Below are 22471 nucleotides of genomic sequence, written 5' to 3'. Positions count from 1 at the left end.
ATTCCTGTGTGCAAATGGCAAAGTATGAGGGGAGACTGAGGCAAAGAGTGAGTCATCAGGTGGAGGTTTTGAGTCCTTACTCTCCACAAGACAGCCAAGTGTCTCAAGGCGAGTCACAGGACTTGTGCCCAAAACTTTGCACTTTTAAATAGATGATGTGGAAAGATAATTGCTTTTGATTCTAATTTCCACTTTGGATTCAAGTACAGGCAAGGCAGATGAATTGGAATTTCATTTTGAAGATACTGAATTTAGCTCCTGCCTAGAGGGGCACTCCACTTCTGGTAACTTTCATTATCTTTGGCTATATAGATAGGGAACTATTTTTTTGTGTTTATGGTATATGTGTAAGATTTCTCCTCACCAATCCATAACAGACATGATGCTATATTTTAGATCACCAACGTCTTATGAATGGGGAAACTGAGGCACAGTACTGAACAATGGTAGATCAAGTCCTCTTCAGAGCTTTTACATAATTTTGCCAGCCTTCCGTTAGCAAAATAAATTTTTAAAATTTCGGCTTTGGGGTTTGATTGACTATCTTGTTTCTGTTCTCCTGTTTTCTCAGTAGATAGCCTCACTGTAATGCATTATGTTTTGGTTGAGAAAATAATTTCCTTGGCTTAGAAAACAGTTAATTAACTGGAGCATTTTACACAAAAGGGAAGCGAGCCTAGAAATAACTTAAACTATGCTCCCAGTTTATCCAAATCAAAACCCAAACCAGCCAACCAAACAAATAGCACAGCTCATCAATAAGTCTCCCTGTACTTGTTCAATCATCATTAAAAGTAAGAAGAGCAGATAAATGTGTATCTAGAAGAGATTAACAGTGCCTTTTATATAGTGTCAAGTCATGCAAACCATGCTGAAAAGGAAGCGACTTTGTTGCAGTGTTATGGGGAAGAAGAAGGCCATGAGAAGCCCCTCCTTGCCGGGGGGCTACTGCGCACATGCATGCGCTTGACATAGCCACTGGAGTCCCCACTGTAAGCGCTAGAGGTGAGAGTAAGTGAGCTGTACAAAGTCTGTCTACAGTAGCAGGAGCCAGCCCGTGACCCCTTCTAAGTGGGCTTGTTGGAAGGGGTCCATACGGAATCGGAAATGCCATCCCCGGTGGATGACACAGGCATGGAACCACTGGGCGTGAAGGGATCTGTGTCTGTGTCCGTCTCCCCCTCAGCCAAGTACCGCTTCTCCCTCATCCAGCTTGATCCCCCACTGGGACCAAACACATAATCATCTCTGTCTTGGGAGATGCTGAAGCCACTTGGAGATCGCTCGAGTTCCTCGTGGTTGACGGACATGAGGGACAGAGGCGTGTCACTGTCCCTAGTGATGCTGCGTCTCTGGCGGGGTGAGATGTGGTCTGAATAGGGTCCTTGCAGTTCTGTCTGGGAGTGGTAGCTTACACATGAATCCAGAAGAGTCAAGATGGGCAGCACTGTGGGCCTCTCTGCATATGTACTTCCCGAGGAGGGAAGGGCGGATTGAGCCTTTGTAGAACTGGGACCCCCTTGGGTCAGGTTCACAGGGTCATGTGCAAAAAACCCATAGGGGCCAACTCTGTCGATGGGCACCGGATGGAAGCTGTAGGGAGGGTCGGGGGGGCCTGTCTCTGAGTAGTTGCAGATGATGGTTTTCAAATCAGAGTACCTGTGGTCCTCTTTCTTCTCCCCCGCTGGGGAGGAGGCCCCCTTCGTCGGGTAGTCCTCTGGGACATGCACCTGCAGGCGCTCCATGTGCTGCATGTGCATGTCCACGAGGAAGTCCAGTTTCTTCCCCATGTCGTGGACCTGGAAAATACAAGCGCCGGAATCACTACTTCTCCGGGGATGAGGCTCCCAGGCACTGTACTGCTGCTTCCCTGAAAGGATGTTTTGAAAGTCTTAGAAATAAGAGCAGCTCCAACTGACTCCATGTCCCCCGCTAGAAGGGCCCATACGCTCATTAACATTCATCTCGAAATACTCAGGCAAGGATGTCACTGGAGCCAAAGACTGGAAGTCCACTGAGAGCTTGAGGTAAGCGTTACAGGCTTTCACTGCCACCCCCACCCCGGGAAAAGATGCTACTACTATTCCAGTGAAGGAGTGGTGTTCTTGTTTTGTGCAAATTTCCTTATATGCAAACATATAGGTTATTGGTGTCTGTTAGTGACATTTGGTAACATAAGCTCTGGAGGGCAGTGTCAGGAATAATTTTACAGGCCTACAAGCCCAATAGCGGTCCTCAGGTAATAAAGGAAGCTGCTTCTACTTTAAGTACGACATTCATAAATTGGAATGTTTGTGAGCACAAAAGCACAAGTGTGTCCACATCTCTGTGTAAGAGAGATGTTCCTTACTTGACACTCCGTATCTGTGCATACACACAAGTCTGTGCACCTTGTGTGATCTATTCCTTCTCAGACAGTTTACAGTTCCCCAAATCAGGCAAGCGAATAACCTCATTGGATGGATGAAGTTGTGAGACTCTTGATAGGTCATGGCTAAGGTCCATCTGATCCGTAGTTGTAAGGAATACTTAGGAAGCGGCTATGTGACTTTATTCCATGCACTCTATTGACTTAATTTCTACAAGCATACAGGTAAATGCCATTGTGATTTCTGTTTCACACAGTAATGCAGTGTCCAGGGATATGACATAAATGGTGAAAGGTCTCAGAGCTATCACACACAAGAATCGAGATTATACATTAGAAGTTAAAAATAGGAAGCAAGAGACCAACCATTGACATTTTCTCTCATTTTCCCTACATGGGATTAGTTTTGGGTGATGGATAAAAAGACTGATTTGAGTCCTAGAAGAAAGTAATGGATTCATTTATCTAGTAGGCTGCAGAGATGAGCTACATGGGGTGTATTGCCTGAGCCTCTCTTTGAACCCTGGATGACCCTTTATCACAACTTGGTCCCCTGTGGGGCATCCTCACGAAGGTCACCCACAGACTGAGACTAGAGCAAAAGGAAATAGAAAGGAACGTGAAGTGTTGGCAAGAGAACTAACATCTGTTAAGGCAGTACCACGGAACATGCGGACAGCAGTGACCATCTGTTGACGACCCACTGTGCGCTATATCACACTCTAAGAGATTAACGTGTCAGCTCATTTAACCCTCATTTAACAGCAGCTCTATGGTGTATTTAATTTCCTGTATGACAGACAAGCAAATCGGAGTTTCAAAACAGTAATTAACTTGTGGGTGATCACCTAGCCAGAAAAAGTGAAATTAGGGAATTAATTTCCATATCATCTTTTCTATTTTATTTTTAGTGGTAGGTGATATTTATTATGCCTTATCCCCATATAAAAAAAAAAAAACGGCACCTGAAAATCAGTTCTGTGGAGCTGGAAGGATAGCTAGGCAGTTAAGAGCAAATGCTGTTCTTGCAGATGGACCTGGGTTTGGTTCCCAACATTCTCACGGTGGCTCAAAACCATCTATAACTCTAGTTTGAGGACCTTTGCAGGAATCAGTCATCCCCATGTTGCATATACATATATGCAGACAAAACACTCATACACAGAAAATCAGAACAAATAAATGTAAAAAGAAGAAAACATGTTTACGTATTATCTTTTTGGTGAGGGAAAAGAAAGGCTTACCTACCTGTCTTTCAACTTTTACAAACTTCCCCATCATGCTTTGGTCTTCAGTTTCTGATGTGGCGGCCCTGGCCACATAGGGCTCATTCCTAAGGAAAAGCAGTGATTCCATAAGATCATTGCATCTGTTTTGACTATGCAGGGTCATTGCAACTTGGAAGACTGTGAACGTGGGACCATGATTCTCACTTATGCTGACAAAGTCTGGAGGAGGTTTCTTTCCTTCTATTTTTTAAAAATTAATTAATTACTATGTATTCACATTGTATCCCCACTGCAGCCCCCTCCCTTGTCTCCTCTCAGTCCCACCCACCCTCCCACTTCTCCCCCTTAAGTCATTTCCCTAGTCCCCAGATAGGGAAGAACCTCCTCCCTTTCTATCTGACCATAGCCTTTTCAGGTCTCATCAAGGCTGGCTGCATCAGCTTTCCTCTGTGGCCTGACAAGGCTGCAACCCCCAGGGGGAAGTGATTAAAGAACTGGCCACTGAGTTCATGTCAGGGACAGCCCCTGTACCCTTTACTATGGAACCCACTTTGAAACTTAGCAGCCTATGGGCTTCCTCTGAACAGGGGGACTAAGTCCTCTTCATGCATGGTCCTTGGTTGGAGTATCAGTCTCTGCAGGCCCCTCCAGGTCCAGGTTTTTTTGCTCTGTTGTTCTCCTTTTGGAGTTCCTGTATCCTCCAGGTCTTTCTATCTCCCTGTTCTTCCATAAGGTTTCCAGTACGCTGTCCAAAGTTTGGCTATGAGTCTCAGTATCTTCTTTGATACCCTGGTAGGTAGAGTCTTTCAGAAGTCATCTGAGGAAGGCTCCTGTCCTGTTCCTTGTCTTCCTCTACTTCCAATGTCTATCCTGTTTGCCCTTCTGAATGAAGATTAAGCATCTTCCCTAGGGTCCTCCTTGTTGTGTAGCTTCTTTAGGACTATAGGTTTAGTATGTTTATCCTATATTATAGTGCTGATACTCAATTACATATGAGTATATACCATATGTGTCTTTCTGCTTCTGGATTACCTCACTCAGGATGATATTTTCTGGTTCCCACCATTTGCCTGTAAATTTCATGATTTCCTTGTTTTTAATTGCTGAGTAGTATTCCATTGTGTAAATGTACCACACTTTCTGTATCCATTCCTCCACTGGGGGACATCTAGGTTGTTTCCAGATTCTGGCGATTACAAATAAAGCCACTATGAACATAGTTGAGCAAATGTCCTTACTGAATAGTGGGGCATCTTTTGGTTATATGCCTACAGCTGGATCTTGAAGTAGCACTATTCCTAATTTTCTGAGAAAGCACCAGATTGATTTCCAAAGTGGTCGTACAAGGATACATTCCTTCTATTTTCTAAAATTTAATATTAGTTTGTTTACTTTACATCCCAAGGGTGAACCCTCCCTCCCCTCCTTCTAGTTTCCCACACTTCCCCTCCTTCTCCCTTCTTCCCAGAAAAGGAGAGCCCCCTTTTAACCTTCCCCAGAACATCAAATCTCATCAGGACTGAGCATATCTTTATCCCCTGAGGCCAGGCAAGGTAGTGCTGCCAGGGGGAAGTGATTCAAAAGCAGACAATAGAGTCCAAGATAGAAACATCCCCCCACACCACTTCCCGTATGAAGACCAAATCACCTGTCGCCTACATATGTGCAGGGAGCCAAGGTCCAGATCATGCGTGCTCCTTAGTTGACATCTCGATCTCTGAAAGGCCCTGTGGGTCTGGGTTAGTCGTTTCTGTTGGCCTTTTTGTGAGGTTTCTGTCCCCTCCAGGTCCTTCCATTTCTCCCCAACACTTCCACAGGACCCCCAGAGTTCTGCCCCACGCTTGGCTGCGAGTCATAGCATCTGTCTTGATCCACTCTTTTTTAAAATTAATTAAGTTATTTATTCACTTTACATCCCAATCGTAGCCTCCCCTTCCTCCTCTCCTCCTGGTTCCACCCTCCCTCCCTCTTCCTCCATTTCCCTCCCCTAGTCCTCAGGTAAGGGGATGCCCCCACCTACCTACCCCAGCTCATTAAGTCCCTTGAGACTGAGCACATCCACTTTCCCCGCAGCCTAGGGAGGCAGTCTCACCGGCATGGAATGATCAAAAAACAGGCAACAGAGTCCTTGTCAGAGAGATCCCCCGCACCCCTTACTAGGGAACCAACACGAACTCTCAGCTGCCCATCTGCTATATCTTCATAGGGGTCCTAGGTCCAGTCCACGCATGGGCCTTGGTTGGTGCTTCAGTCTCCACAAGCACCTCTCGGTCCACATTAGTTGGTTCTGTTGGTCTTCTTGTGGAGCTCCTGGGACCTCCAGGTCCTCATATTCTTCCTCCCACTTTTCTGCAAGACTCCCTGTGCTTTGCCCAATGTTTGCCTGTGACTCTCAGCATCTGTTTCCATCTGCTGCTGGGTGGAGCCTCTCAAAGGTTCCTGCCTAGATCCCTCTCTTCAGTGACTCCTGCTGTCTATTCTATTTCCCCTTCTGAGTAATATTTAAGCATGGAGGAGGTTTCTTTGGTACCCTTAGCTAGGGACAGTTGATTGTGTGCTTACCTTCCTATGGGAAGACAGACTGGAAAATGTAGCAAAGGAGGTTTTGTTTTGTGTTAAAGTTTATTGAGTAACAATGCCTAGAGTGTTTATTCCTTTAAAGTAATTTCCTTTGCCTTTTAACATCAGAGCTTTCACACTGTGGGGATGAAGAAGGAGTTGTTTGATCTCTGAAATTCTATGGAGTAGGCATATACATTTCATGCAGTCCACTTTGTTAAGAATGGCAAACACCTACGGCATCTAGAAAACAATGCCAAATGGCACTGCCAGGAATCAGGGAAAGGCTATATTTACTCCTTATGTACAATTAATATCTGCCTAAGTTCTAGTTCAGTCCAATAGTTTTACATTATGTGAGATGTTTGCTAAAACCCATTCTCTCTCTCTCTCTCTTTTTTTTGGACTCGCTTTGTAGACCAGGCTGGCCTTGAACTCATGGAGATCTGCCTGCCTCTGCCCCCCAAGCACTGGGATTAAAGGCGCCAACACAGCTTTTCTTGATAGCTGTTTTTTTTCCCCTCTAATAAGCTACTGATTCTGCTAAGTTACCTCTTCGTAACTTTGTAACAGTCTTCAACTAAGGCAAAATTAAGAATTAGTGGCCTCTTGCTATATCCAGCCTACTGGTTGGATATAGCAATTTGTTTATATAAACAATTTCTAATTTGTTTATTTTGAGATAGGGTCCCCTTTGTACGTCAGGGTGGACTCAAGATCTTCCCTGTGCCCATTTCTCAGATGCTAGGTTTATAGTGCATACTGCCAACTATACTCTCAAAAAGTCTGAAGACACCTCGTCCACCATCTCGGAAATGAGGAAGTTGTTAGTTAGTTAGATGTAGTCTTGCATGCCTGCAGTCCCAATAGTCTGGTGTCTGACGGAGAAGGACTGCCATGGGGTTAAGGCCTACCCTGACTTAGGTCTCCAGCTTGTCACAGAAATGCTCCCATCCTCAGCTTATCTTTTCTCTACAGGCCTTCTGTCCTCTGGCCCTCGCTCTCCCCAGATCTGATCTCCACCCTCATATTTCTCTGTACCCCCTCTCCTACCTTGTTCCCTCTCTTCAAACACTACCTAGGCTTCATGTGGGTTCTTTAGTAAGGGAAGTGGAGACTACATCTGGACTCTCTTGCCAGCTTTTTGAACATTTCCCATGGGGGAACTGCCATGCCAGGCCACAAGGGAAGAGGACATGCTCATCCCTGAGCTGGGGTGGATGGGAACAGGGGCTCCCTTTTCTGAAGAATAGGTGAGAGGGAAATGAGGAAGGGTGGGACTGGGAGGTGAGGAGGGATAGGGCCACACCAGAATGTAAAGTGAACAAAATAATAATAATAATAATAATAATAATAATAATAATAATAATAATAATAATCATGATCATGATCATGATGTTTTGGAACAAAGAGGTACAAACATAAATGGCGGACCTTAAAAAGGAAAATACTTGTTAAAAAATTTAAAATAGTTTTTGGAAACAAGGAGAATTCTCTGAGTTACAGTGTTGTTAGAGGTCCTGGCATCTGAATGTCTTCTCTCACTTTTGACTTGGGATGTGTATCAGGCAACCCTCAGGATATGGTGCAGAAGAAAGCAAATGATCTAACCAAGAATGCATAAGCTCCACTAATATTAAATATGTTCTCTGCTTCAATAAAACTCTCAAGTCCCCTCTTGTCTTATAGGCAGAAAACTGGTTATTTTCTATTTGAAAAACTGCAGAAATAACTGTCATTAACATGAGCTTGGAATAGTAACATGAAGTGATCTACACAGAAGATTTTCAAATGGCCACAACTTGAACCAGCATTCCAACTCTCTGTTCATTTTATTTAGAGGGGAGGCAATTTCACCCACGTAAAATATCCAAGCTTAAATTTGGAGATGGATATAATGCACAGGCTTTGTGTTCAACAGTCTATCAGTCCACAACCACAAGCCCCACCTTGGAGACTGCTGGGATGGGTAGGTAAATGCTGACCCTTTTTGAGACTTCTTATGTTTTGGAGTGGATGGAGGTCCAGGGGTGAAAATCATATCTATTCTGAAAGAGGAAGAAAGAGAGAGAGAGAGAGAGAGAAAAGGAGAGATTAGACTGACCAAAGCTTTGTTGTGAGAAAAATAGATCTTTACCTTTCTTAATTTAACTTAATTCAAATGTTGGACTGGATTACGTAAAAAAAAAAAGGTAGAAAATCAGAGGATATGAGAGAGAGAGAGAGAGAGAGAGAGAGAGAGAGGAAAAGGAAAAATTGCCAAGCCAAAGATATTCCTTTTTTTTTTTTTTTTCAATCTGAGAGTGGAAGAACATTTTCTCATATCCAGGGTACCAGAGCAGGACAATCCATAGGGCTGGGGCGAGGACTATGTCTTATTCCTTACAGCAAACACCACATGTATGCTACAAGCCTATCTCACCTTCCAGCTCTTTGTTCACCCCCAAACTACCTAATTAGAGAAGTTCTACTGTCAGACTCCATTTTTAGCCGCATAGCCCCCTGATGCTCTGCATGGAAGGAAGGTTCAACCCTAGCTCCGGGCTCCTTGATTCCATTTTTGTACGAAGCAACAGCTCAACAGAAGATGTTACCCATCATGCTCTGGGGCAATGGCAGAGGGGCGGTGGGGTGTCTCAGGATAAACATTATAAGATGCATCCAGGAATAGTCTTGGGTCACGTTTTTCTCTGGAAACCATGCTTCATTTCTACAGACACTCAAGGTGTCACTTGAAGTCAGCCTTCCTTTCTGCCTGGCCCTCTAAAGTATCCACATGGCTGGGATTATGCAATTCATCATCCTGGCAGGCAACCTCCAGCTACAATCCCCAGAAACACATTTTCTTGATAACTATCAAAAACCATGACAGTGTAACAGTCTATTCTGTAAACATTGAAACTGTCTGATAGTTTCGGAGGCTGGCCCGTTGTTGGCAGCATGCTGTCTTCCTTTGCCTCTCAGATAGCCATACTTTGCATAGATAATAGCAAGGACAGACTGAAAATTTGTGTATACATCATACATATGTTCAGTAGGGATTGACCCTTGCTATATCTATCACTATGTGAGGAACAAAAAAAAAATGAATAAATATACTTGCAAGCTAATACTGTCACCAACAGCCTCATGGTGTAGTACTCCTACTAATTCAGGAAGATACTCCAACATCTCCTCACAGGTTTGGTTTCTCCATCAAACTTAGGGCACTTGTGATGTGATAAATACCTTATGGGATCCTAATGGACATGATATATATATGCGAAGTACTTAGGATCTCAATAAAAGTGGTGGCATTATCTAAAAATAATCTCAGAAATAGTGTCCTTTTTTCCCCTCTATTTTTCACTTTCATGAATAACACTTAAGATTTTAAAGTGTGGTTGAAATTTTACACTTAGAATAAATTAGCTGAATCTTTTCAATGATCTAGAGTTCTATAGTTATCCAAAGCATCATAATCAGGAACTAGTTAGACATTTACACGACTTCTTTTCTCCATCAGGCCAATCAGGGAGCACATATGTTGGCCGTGGCAGTGTATCAGGATTCTCCACAGCGTTGGAAAATTGTGCTGAACAGAATATACTAACAGTCATCTCATTTAGAAGGGACAGAAGCCTCTGGTCACTCTGGTACCATGACTCTCTATTTTAGGCCAAGACTGAGTTTGAGAGTGAAGTTTGCTGGCCCATACATCCACAGTGTTTGATGGGGACTTCAGTTCTTGAAGATTTTCTGCTGCATTTTAGATTACTTCTGCATGCCTGTCTCTTAAAACTCTATAGTCATATGACTTGGATTCCTGCGTAGCTGAAAGTGCATAGTCCTTTCTCTTTGAAAGTATTACCTTGTCTGAAGGTACTTTATCCTGGAAAGCATGTCAAGATGTCCGGCGGAATACTGCTCAATCACATCTTTCACGTCATAAGGCCTCAATGTCTCCTTGAATTTTTTTTTATACAGACGGAATTGTAGAATTCTGTAAGGCAAAGAAGAGGCATTTGTTCACCATGGGCAGATGGTGAAGGAAACCATAATATAGTCCAGCAAACTCCAGAGGCAGGGGAAGAAAAGAAAAAAAAGGAAAGCCCCTGGATAACACAGTTCAAGTTCATTTTGTCTTAAACCATGGCTTCAGCTTCCAAAGACAATTTGGGCATATTGATCAGTTTATTCATCATGATATAAAGTTTCTTGCCAGTTTATACCTATCTTTTACCTAGCCTCATTTGAAATGAAACCGTTAAACAGTGGCTGTTCAATGTGTTTGAACAGGAAGTTCTAATGGAATGCAGCCATGCTTCCTCAGCTGTGTGTGGTTTTATGTGCTAAGATGGCGACACTGAATTCTTGAGATGGAGACCTGGGGACACTTCATAGAAAAGGGTACTGTTCCTTGAATTAAGGCATCTGAAAAAAATGATATAAATTGGAGTCCAGAAACAGGAGCACAGAGTATCTCAGTAGAGCCCCCTTCTGGATCAGTTTGAACAACGGGTTTTCTTTGAATGAGATTGATCAGTTGGTAACAAATTCAACAGATAAATTATTGCATAACTGCTTTCCTGTCATATCATACATAATGTGAGGAGCCACACCTAAGCCTTTGCTGGAGTCCACATCTTGCAAAACTGTTGTGCTCTCTGGACTATTGTACTGGGAATCTTGCTAAAAATACTGTACTAATTTCTGCCACTTATTAAAGTGAGACTATTCCCATAGTCTGATTTATTTTTTTTTCCAGAAGTAGCATGCTCTCTTGACTTTCCTGAGGAATTCTGAAGCAAACTAGCCTACTATTTTTCTTAATCTGACAAACGCATCTATAATTTGTTATCTTGCTAAAATGCTAATTTAAAAAGAATAGATGAATGAAGACAGACAGATAAAAAGCTATACTGAATGACTGAAGTGAATTTTGAGGAAAGGCTCCATATGATTATGTGATCTATGTTGGTTAAAGACAGACAGAGGTGTCATAGATGGATATGCTGCCAGGAGGTTAAAGCAGCACTCTTTTCAAACAAGTGTCTCTGTGACAATTATCTAAGGAAGAATCATGTACTCAAGGTAGCACTCTCTATAGACTATGAAGTAGTCACAGGACCTGGCTCAAGGTGACCAGGAAGAGGCTCCTGTCCTCTTTTCCAGGTCCAAAGGCACTTTACTAACTGTGTCTTATGGATATGAAGTTAGATCTTGGGAGAAGAGTCTACCTGACAGCTCGGATGGCAGCCTTTAGGGTGGGAATCATGTCTTCAATGAGGAAATCATTCCCATAGCCCCTGTCTTCTGCCATGGGATCGCCTGTCCCAGCATCTGTGAAGGAGATGTATATATTAATGTAGTCCATCATAAGTGGAAAATCTCAGAGACCATTGTGGAATCAGAATCTCCAGTGTGTATGTTATTCACCCCATACTTTTATTCCCACATTGTGGACCCCAGTTGTGACACCATTTATTCTTCCTTAGCACCCCCACTCTGTAATTTAGAAGTCTAAGTTAAGGATATGAGAAGACCATAGCTGGAGTGGAGGAGAATGCTAGGAGATAATTCAGGTGAACACTGTAGGTGGGGGTGATCTTATGAGCAGCAAAAGGCAGGCATGGGCCTCACACTCAGACAGACCTGAGTTGGGTTTTTGCCTTGTCAATATTTCTCCTTAAGACCTTGGGAGGTCACTTTCTGAGCCTTTTATGGCTTGGAGGTTTTAGAGGAAGGAACAATGTGATGAATATTACAGGCTTGGTGGCTTCAGACCCTAAGACAATATTTTCCTCTTTGTCTTGCCTTCTGCCAAGTGACAGAAGTGCATCAGGTCATTGTTTCTATCATATTTAACCCACAGTGTGTTTTTCTGACTGCTTTTATCCTTTCCCTGGGGTGTTAGTATGTCTGTTTCCTGACAGCTGTGTACCAGCCTCTCTGCATTTGTCAGTTGCACTCCATGGTAACGAGCTCATCATGGTTGTCCTCAGCAGCTACAGTGCAGGTCTTAACGCTCTTTGGAAAAGTTTGAGTTGAAGCACAGAGGTGGCCTGGACTAGCTCACTGGCAAGTTTCCTCATTTATGAGTGATGGACTATAGCACTGCTGTATCCAGCCCAAGAGACACAAATAAAGTGAGGCATGTAGTTGTTGGAACAAGGAATGGGCAAGACTGCTTTACGGATGCAGGGGATCTTCAGTGGAGAGGGTAGGAGAGGAAGAAGAAGGGAGGGCTGGTAGAGGAAGCAGGGAAGCTGAGAGACAGGAAGGGGGTTACCTTCAGAACTCTGCCAGAAAGCGTAGGCTTTCATGCGGAAGGCGGTGCGGAAACGCTCTTTATTGTTTAAGCCAACGGGCTTTGGTTCTTTAGAAGGGCTTTCTTCTATGGCATCTACATTCAGAGGGGTAAATAGCTTTCCTTTAGTATTGCTACCACGAGGATTAGAAAGGCGAACCCGATCCAAGAGACCCAGCTTTTGGCTACAAAATAAGCAAAAGTGAACAATTTTCCTCCTTCAGTGCAGGTTCTTGTAACTTTCCATCCCTCCATAAAGACTCGCATTCTCATCTGAGGATGTGAGGAAACTGCACCCGGAGAGCTAACCTGATTCAGCAGACTGGAACTGGATGGGGGTAGGGTGTGGCTCAAATCTTAACTCTAGCTTAGAATTTTTACTACCGGTTGTATCTTGTGCAAATTTCCAATCTCCCCAGATTTCTTCCTGTGCTTACTTACGCGGAACCTAAAACAGGGGAGGGTATACAGTGGTATCCTTTACTAAGGCAGTTTCAAATGCCTGCAATCAACTACTCTAAAAATATAGTTCAAGATGGAGTTAGAGTGCAAGGGAGGGTACTCACTTAACCTTTCTGAGAGTCTGTTTCTATAATTATTTATTAGTTACCTTTATCAGTCTTTTACAGTACTTAACTAATTGTTTGTATAGGAAAAGACAAAGTGTCTGTATAGTTCCATATGATATGCAGTTTCTACCGAGGGCCTTGGAATGGACCCTCCATGGACAAGATGGAATTACTAATGTCATATACAACAAAGTTCTTTTTTTTTTCCAGCATGTTCTTCTCTACACTGAAAACTTCATTTTTCTCCTTGCTATTTCATAGTGTCCAAAGAGTGATGAGCACACATAAACTCTCATCACACAGCAATCCAAACACAAAAGAATGACATGCATTAGAGAAAGCAGGCCCATATAAACTGCTGTTCATAGATTCCTCTGATAGAACCTAGTGGGTTCATGAGATTTCATAGGAAATCTTTAAACACCTAACTTCCAGTCAAAATTTAGCATCCCTTCCCATTACTAATGAATGTAAAAACTGATCCAATACTGTGGGTATATTCAAGCCAGCAGGAGGTATGTGTGACACAAGGCTCACCACAAAGAAACTCATGTTTGATTCCATCTCAACACTATGTCATAATCCTGTTTCAACACAATGTTTCTTTTAAGTTTAAAATTAAGTTTAAAATTTATATTACATTAACTATTTGACATTTATTCATGTTGTGTGGGGATGTGCAAGCATGTGTGTCACTTGTGTACATGAGGATGTCAGAGGACAATTTGCAAGAATATGCTCTCTCCTTCTACTGTGTGGGTCATGGAGATCAAACTCAAGTCAAGTGCCTTTTCCTGCTGAGGCATCTTGCCACATGCAGCATAAATATTCTGACACACATTCCATTGCCCAAGACACACCACCAGGCCTTCTTGCATTTCAGTGCTTCTTTTTGACATCTCAGCCAATCTCACTATTACATGCCATTTGAAACTATGAATATTCACTCTTGGAAACTCAGTACTCTAGTGCTCCAAAGACATGCATTTTCCTCTGCTCTAATATTTGACATACTTTATTGAGGCTGTACATTTCCATATCAGTTTGTGCAGCAGAATCACAGAGTAGGAACAGGTACAGCCCCTACTCCTACTTGGCACTTCTGGATAGCTAGTATATTGCACATATGGGCTGGGTGGAGCCGTCTTGATAACCCATGTGACCTAGGACATATAACTTCTTTCTCTCATTGCAATATTCCTCATGTGCAAGATGGTGACCTTATACTTGTATTCATGGGGGGCTTATTATATGCCAGATGTGCTAAGGCATGGGAAATGCTTATCCTCATCTATGATGCAGGAAGCCTTCTCTAAGCACTGGCTGCCATCACTACCTTGAATAATAATCCTTTTCCCATAGAAGCTGTATAAAGCTGATGACAAGTGTGGAAAGGATCAACATAATTCCCTAGGGCTTAAAGGCAGGCTTTTGTGTTTTAGTTTAAAAAAAAAATAAGTGACATAAGCTTGGGGATTTATATAGCACTTTGTATTTTCTCAATGCTTGTCTCAAAACTCAATATTCTGCCTTGGTAAAACTCTAGAATGTGAAGATATTAATTACAGATAATCTAAATAAGGACAAAATTAATGACTTGAAATTTTAGCATGACCTCTGAACACCAGAAGGCAAATGAGAGGACCCTCTTATTCTATCACTGAGATTTAGGATTTGCTTTCTTAGAATTCAGTTGCTTCACTGCTACTCTTAAGAGTCTGACTTGCTTTGGCCATGTTCATTTAATAGCCCATTGGTCACAAATGACACTTTAGACTCTTAGTAACCTAGATACATTGGCAGAGAAGGTTCAGTTCTGAATTACTCACAGTCCCCCTCCTCATGCCTAAAAGGCTTACAGAATTCTTCCTTTAGCAAAGTGGATGCTCAGCTTACTTCTTAATTCTGTTGCATGAGATCCAAGAGCCCAAGGGATAATAAAATGCAAGGCAAAGCTGGTAAGCGAACATCAAAACTCATCTTAGTCCCTCTCCATATGGACTCCCAGTGCACAATACAGGCCCTGTTCTTGGAGTATAGTGCAGAAGGTGCTGACAACAATCTTCCTTGGAGAGCAAGAGTCTCTGGTTTGTTAAGTGCAGACAACTAATATCCACACCTGGATCTGAAAAACTGAAGACTGACAGAATTGGGGATGAAAAAGTAAAATCAATATTGTGTCTTGGAAGAGATAGAACAGGTCCTGGGTTCCTGCCTCTGATTCTAGCACCCATGTTCAATGGGTGCTCTAGCCATGCTCAATGGTGCAAAATTATCTGACTTTCAGAAGTGTGATGTGTTCTGATATCTATGTGGAGAATCTCCATCTTTTCTTACTTATGAATTACAGTTACTTGTGTCTGAAACTTTGGATGGTGCCTAAGCATTAGCTTCCATGATAATATTTCAGCCCATCCAGATGCTCAATGTAATATCCAACACTCAACATTCTTTCTAGTATGATAAGACTTTCTCATCTATAGTGCTTAGTCACCAGCCTTAAAAATGTAACTCACTGATGATTTTTCTGCTAAATAAGATGTTATTAAAGGGCATTGACAGCATCTGCAGATAGTTTATTTAAATAACAGCAGCTGCTGAAACTCTACTGGCCTCTTGTGGATAGAGCAAAGGGCAGTGACCAAGACAAACGACAGAACCCACAACAAAGAATAATCTGTCCAACTGATGGTGCTGAAGTTGATAAACCAGGAGGCAAGCTTTGGGGCCAAAAATGACCTTGCTCAATTTGCCAATACAACACCTTGCAAGTGCTGAAACATCATGAGTACTAAGAGCATTTTATGCTGTTAAATGAAAGAAAGAATGATTAAAGATTTTATTTTCTTCCTAATAGCATACACACAACTCCAGTAGAATACTGTGGAGAGAGAGAAGATTTGGGAATAAGAGAAGAACAGTTCAAATTTGTTCAACCGTTACTATTTTAACTTGGGTATGATATATATATATCTATCTATATATATCTATATATATCTATATATCTATATCTATATCTATATCTATATCTATATCTATCTATCTATCTATCTATCTATCTATATATATATATATATATATCAGGAAAGTGTGTTCAATACCTTCTAAGTTCAAGGCTCCTGAGTTGCTGAGTATACACTGACTGCTAACCTGAACCAGGATGTGGTTTGTGTCTGTTTATGACAGGTCAAGAAAACACGCTTGTGATATTAGAATGAAGTGGAGGAAAACAAGGGCAAAGCTGTGAGGTCAATAATGAGGGCACTGAAACCTTACAGGCAGGAGATGATGACGGTGTACACAGCGTGGCTACATTGGACGGAGACAGCTTGGACTAGTCTTTCCTCATGGTTTCTGTTCTGGATATCTATATGTACATGTGGGAAAATGATGATGCTCATTTCAAAGTGGTGCATTATTTGGCTGTTCAGAGGAAATACAAAACAGAGTTTTACATGTCTTCTATGACAAGGAGACTGATCGGGATTCTTTCCTTAGATGCTAGAATGGTTCCTGGTACACAGGACAATCTTTTTATTCACTGGATAAATGGGTAGATAGTCAGTAGATGGATACAATGTCAACAAAAGGAGAGGTTTTTAAAATAAACATTCATTTTATTGTGGTATATATGTACATATATATTTGTGTGGTATGTGTATATATATATATATATATATATATATATATATATGTATATATGTGCATACAAGTTTATATGTGTTTGTAAGGAGGTCAGAAATTGAAGTTGAATGTCTTTCTTAGTCACACTCCACTTTTTATTTCACACTCCATTTTATTTGTTCTATTCCGTTCATTCTTTTTGTGTGTGTTTGTGTGTGTGTGTGGGAGAGAGAGAGAGAGAGAGAGAAAGAGAGAGAGAGAGAGACAGAGAGAGACAGAGAGAGAGAGAATATGAAAATGAGGAGCAAATGCTTGTCTGCGTTGGTCTCCTAACAATCTTTTTTCTCCATGCAGCCACATCTGTGCATGAACTATGCATCATTTGTTTGACACTGATTCCTAGTAGCAGACTCATCCCAAGCATAATGTGAGGTCTGTATTAGCATGATTCTCATTTCACTGGGAAGGATATGGAGATACAGGAAGGTTGTGTGGAGTGCTCCCAGTTCACACAGAACACAAAAAGAGGAGTCAGCTGTAATTCCTGTGACCACTCCTTAATTCTGCTAACTGGTTAATTTGGGTCCCTGGTTAGAAAAGAAAAAGGACTATAGGTCTGAAGGGATCCAGGCAGAATGGTTCAAAATACAGCCTCTGTATTATGTTGTTGTTTCTAATCTCATGAAGCTCCAGGATCTTCATCAGTATGTTGTTATTATGGATAACACTATTACAAAAATGTGCACCGCAAGTGTCATACCTTGATTCTGATAGCTTGCTACCATGTACAGTCTCATCACATTTGCTTTTGCAGAAGGTAGTGAGATGGAAAAGGTGGCCCACATCTCCCTAGGGCACTGAGCTTATGTGAGATACTATTCAAAACACATTAAAATCTGCTAAAATTACTCTTAGTGTTAATGATAAATTATTTAAGTTCTGATTGTCAGCACTCTTTCTGATATTCATTTTCATGCAAAAAATAAAAAGCAGACTTTGGGAGATGGAAAAATCCAATTCTCTAATTAGCTGCTATTGTATCCTCCCTAGCTCCCCTACCTGTTTTGAGTAAAAAGACTATCAATCAAACAGTCAGCCAAATTACCCTCATGCTACCATAACCAGCCATCTTGGACTACCCATGGGTGTATTTAGAAAACTACATGACAAGGCTGGGCCTCAGCCAGGACTGTTTGAAGTAGTTATACTGTAAGCATGACTCACAGAGGTGCTGGCAAGGCAAGGCTGTGACTGGGCTAAAACTAATGATTATGATTACTCCAAGAATGGACTCTCAGGCTGTATAAGCAAGCTTCTCAAGTTCCCTGAGTGAGTAACTAGAAGGAAGCTTCTGGGTGTTATCTCCCCTGTTGTTGCCACATTTGGCCCAATTGAAGTCTTTTTTTTGCTTGGCCTTTGCACACTTTCAGTTGTGGGATGAACTGGTAACACAAGAAAAGGACACAGTGAGGTAATGATGACACAGGCAGCAGAAAGATGGTGGCCAAGGTAGCATTGGCTGAAAAAGCAGCAAGGCAGTGAGAAGATGCGTGGCTGAAGAAGACACAAACGAGTTTTGGAGCAGCCAGCATAAAAAGAGGAGCTGCTGAAATAGAGGATGGTGATAAAGAGTCGAGAACTGAAGATGATTAAAGCTATGAGGAGGCAGAGGATGAAAACTGTTAGTCTAGGTCTCCAAAAGGGTTCCAGAGAGCTGTTGAGACTTTAGAATTAAAGGTTTCAAACAGACACTGATCAGGCTTGGATATATAATACTGTTTACTGTCAATGGCTGAAGAACCCCATAGCTAGCCCTTCTTAGAAGCTTCAGCATCAGCTCTACCAAAAGGATGAAAAATATTGACTTCCTAGGATTACACAGAGGTGGTGACTCTTGTAGGACCTAATGGTCCCAACAACAGAGGCCTAATGAATCTTAAACAGTAGAAGTATCCGCCTGCAACTACTCACACCTGCCTACTGTTCACTGCTCATTGATGCTAAACACAAAATACCCAGGAACTAGAGATACCAAAGACTAACGTAGAGCTTCTTCATCATTGGATACAGTTTCTATTTGGGTAGAAGAAAAGGGTCTTGTCCAGATGACAACAGAACTTTGAATTTTATCTCCTTCCACATAAGTTCAAGACCTAAGCTATTCCTTTGAGTATGGCTTTTACAGATGTAACCAAGTTTAAGTCATACTGGAATGGGTAGACTGTCAATCCAATGAGTAGTGTTGATAATAAAAAGAAAAGAGAGATTTGACACAGATATATCAAGGAAGGAAAAGCTCATGTGATAGTAGGCATGGATTGGTAATTCCCTGTATTATGGGGTCATCAGAGCTATGCCACATACACTCCTACTGTGGTGATGGAGACAGTGCCTGACCTGTCTCTATGGTGTTCTCAAAGCTAGACTTGGTGGGAACTATAATAAAATGCAGGTCCAGAGCCAGTACTGCAAATAAAACTTATTGATTCCTCTCTGACACCTATGTCCCAACCTAATTATAATCCAATGTAAAAGGTGGATTTTAAATAGGCATGCTATCTTAATTATTTCTCAGGGAAAATAGAGGTATAACATTTACAACAGGCCAGGGATCATTCAGGATATACCACTTTAGCCCAAATTTCACTTCAGCATCTCTATTATTCTGTAGTTTGGGCCAGTGTTGTAGGTCTGGACAGCAGGAGAAAATACTAATTGTATAGGGTAATACTCAAACCTCTTGTTTTGCACTGAGTAGCGATTTTCTCATCAGTAAAATTAGGGAGTTGGGTTAACTGCTATCAAAATTCCTCTTCCCCTTCTACAATCACTGACTCTAGGGTCTGAAAGGATTTCATTGGCAACAGCACAAAGACTGTGAGATGAAATTCATGTGGTGATGTCAGAGGGAGAGAAAAAGTATGAATGACAGCGCCGGGCAGCGTGTTCTTCCTCTGCGCAGTGGGATCTGGCTCTGTGCCTTTTCTGGCCTTGATAGCCTCCTTTTCTGCCAAGGACTTCATCTCTGTGAGCCAATATAGGGCAAAGGAAAGCAAACAAGTGAAGGGACACCTGCAGTGATAAAGCAACTGCAGGGTTAAGCACTGTACTTGGGACCAGAACCTGTAGACCTAGATCAGCTGTATCTAAGCTCTTCTTTGCAACTTTCTGCTTATCAGACACAGTGCAAAGAGTTCTTAATCTCTTTGAATCTCAGTTGTTATGCATAAAATAAGGATTAGAATTAGTATTTATATCACAGGGTGGCTGTGAGGTTTGATGTGCATTGAGCCATACCTGGCAAACAATATTCATTCTTTGGAAGTTACTGTCATTGTTTTAAATCTTTGATCCAAAGAATAATCTTCTACTAAATGAGAAAGACAAAATCACAAGGCAGGAGGAAAGAAAAGTGTCTGGGTTGATGCTTTTGCTTTTCAAAGACAAATACACATTCTGAAGGATGTTATTCAGAGTGAATTGTTTGAAAATACAAATCGAACAATTGGTTTCAAGCAAGCAGTTGTCAACATAGTTACTTGTTTTCAAAATTTCAAACTCCTAGTTTCCATCATGAAGACACCCTAATTATCAGGAGAAGGTTTAATGCTTATATACCGAATACTTATAACTGATGCTTAAAGTAATGAACAGAACCTAAAATACCAGTCTTTTCCAGTGCACTGCAGAATAAATGAAGCTTAGCATGGTTTAAAGTGGATGCTTCTCAGTGTGATATTATTACCAATATTTTGAAATTAATGGATGTACTTTATGACTATGACAGATAACGGCTATTTTGTCTGCTTGCTGTGACATTCACTATTCAAGGGAGAGGGAAAACCCTTACTACATTCAAGAACTTACTCCCTCTATTCTCTCACTTCACCAAAGTGAACTCTAATGGAGTTTGTCAATCTCAGTAGCTTATTTCACTATGGTAGAAACATACCACAGGTGTTGGCCAGTAGTGGTCTCTATTCTCTAAGCCAAAGAAATGGTCTAAAGCATGAACATATAACCAAGTTGGACCAAGACATAGGTTTTATTTTTCTTCTAGGTTTTTAAACTGCCGGCTCATGAGTATTAAGTCTACAAAGGAAATAAGAGATCATTTTATCAGAGTCTGTTAGCATACAAAGAATAATTAATACATGGAAAGTCAGCTATGAGAATGAATTCATCATGGAATGAACAGAGATAGAAGATGAAAGAGAAAAATCCAGAAAGTCCTTACCCTTGCTCTCAGGGGCTTCTGACCTTCTCAATGTATATGGCAGCTATTACATTTCTTTTAAAAGATAAAGTAGGGGGCGGGGCAAGATGGCAGCGCCAGGAGGACTCTCATTCTGAGGAGCAGCACAGCAGGATTGGCACAGTGACCAGCAATCAGAACTCGCGGCCATAAAACACAAGTGGTTGTGTTTCTCAGGTGAGAGGATACCCCACGGTGGGGGATTCGATCAGCTTTAACTCACCCGGCAAAACCGCGGAAGAGATCCCCGTTCCGCCAGGCGCTTGGTCGCCAGCCCAGAGCTACCCGCCAGCGCGATCTGGTCACGGTCCCAGACTGAACTGTGGGCCCACAACACCATAGACTGGATTTCCCAGTCGAGAGATAACCCCACGGAGCAGGAAACAATTGGGACTGACCCCAGGTTGCCCAGACATCCCCTGGAAAAGACTCGGGTTCCGCGGGTGCCCCAGGAGCCAGCCCGGACCCAGAGCCGGGAGGGACAAAGGCGCCTGCCTGCACAGAGCCCTGCCTGCGCGCGTGATTCGCCGCCTCAGATAGAACTGTGGGCACCAGGGCAACAGGGCACCAGACTGCGTGTCTCTGGCAGGAGGAAACCCCCAGCGGAGGGGGTCAGCAGCTCTAACGCTTAGGACACCCAGCACCAAAACACTTCCTGGACTCACGCAGACTCTAGTGCAGGCAGAAGCGCTGTGCTCTGCCCCCATTGTTGCGTTCCCCTGGGGCACTGGGACACACAGCTGCATCCTCGGACCTGCAGGAGCCGAAGAGCCATTACAGCAGCCCTCAGATACTGTGCCAGGGATCGGCCAGTTGTCCCTGGCTGGACTGCCAAAACTGTAGGAATCCCTGATCCTTCAGGGGGGCTGCACCCACAGCGTCTGGACCAGAGTGGTGCCTACAGCCGCCATCCCAGACAGAGACACACAGCTTCTGGTCCAGAGTGAGGCACCCAGCCTCCAGACCAGAACAGTGCCCCCAGGTGCCAACTCAACCTAGGTGCACATTCTCCAGGTCCAGAGCAGAGCAATCAGCCTTTGGCCCAGAGACTTGCTGAGTGCACCTCCCACTTTCTCAGACAGAACTGTGCGCCCCAGGATAACAGACTGAGTTTCCCTGTTGGGAGAAAACCCCATAGCTAGGGAATCAGCAGTTTCTTCAAGAGGACTGTACATGAAAATTTAGTGAGCAGCAGCACACTAAATTTATAACAAGAAACCCAGCAGTGGGGCAGCTGTCTTGAGAAATTTTATGGGTAAGAGGAGATCCTCCCCCCCCGCCTAACATAGACCACAGCTACTACTCAGGGCTATAAACCTGAGGTGAGCAGTGGCAACTCCGGAGAAACACTGGCCATACAGTGACCATAACCAAAAAGCAGAGAAGGACTCCTTCAGGAAAAATCATCTTCCGGCCAAGGGGATACTCCCTACCTCAGGACTCCAGGAAGCACAGAAACTAACAGCCAAAACCTAAATCAGCCCAATGGGTAGAGGTCAGCGTAAAGGCTCAACCAACAAAAGACAGAGCAATATGGCATCTCCAGAACCCAGCCATCCAGGGGCGAACAGCCCTGAA

General features: G+C 42.7%; 1 protein-coding gene across 1 annotated transcript in view; it reads right to left on the bottom strand.

Annotated features, from left to right (window-relative positions):
- Positions 1-691: 691 nt before the first annotated feature.
- Kcnq3 (potassium voltage-gated channel subfamily Q member 3) overlaps positions 692-22471 on the bottom strand; it is a 330106-nt gene continuing 308326 nt past the window's right edge. Inside the window, exons 10-15 of the mRNA XM_055626521.1 lie at positions 12428-12630; positions 11376-11478; positions 10007-10138; positions 8106-8204; positions 3617-3701; positions 692-1799 (exon numbers count right to left, since the gene is read on the bottom strand). Of these exons, the coding sequence (XP_055482496.1) occupies positions 1068-1799; positions 3617-3701; positions 8106-8204; positions 10007-10138; positions 11376-11478; positions 12428-12630 (1354 nt within the window). The 3' untranslated portion in view covers positions 692-1067. The remainder of the gene's footprint in view (positions 1800-3616; positions 3702-8105; positions 8205-10006; positions 10139-11375; positions 11479-12427; positions 12631-22471) is intronic.

Source organism: Psammomys obesus, unplaced genomic scaffold (genome assembly GCF_907164565.1).
Source record: "Psammomys obesus unplaced genomic scaffold, mPsaObe1.curated_primary_1811, whole genome shotgun sequence".
Taxonomy (NCBI): Eukaryota; Metazoa; Chordata; class Mammalia; order Rodentia; family Muridae; genus Psammomys; species Psammomys obesus.
The sequence above is the reverse complement of the archived record's forward strand: the minus strand, read 5'-3'. Positions and strand labels throughout refer to the sequence as shown.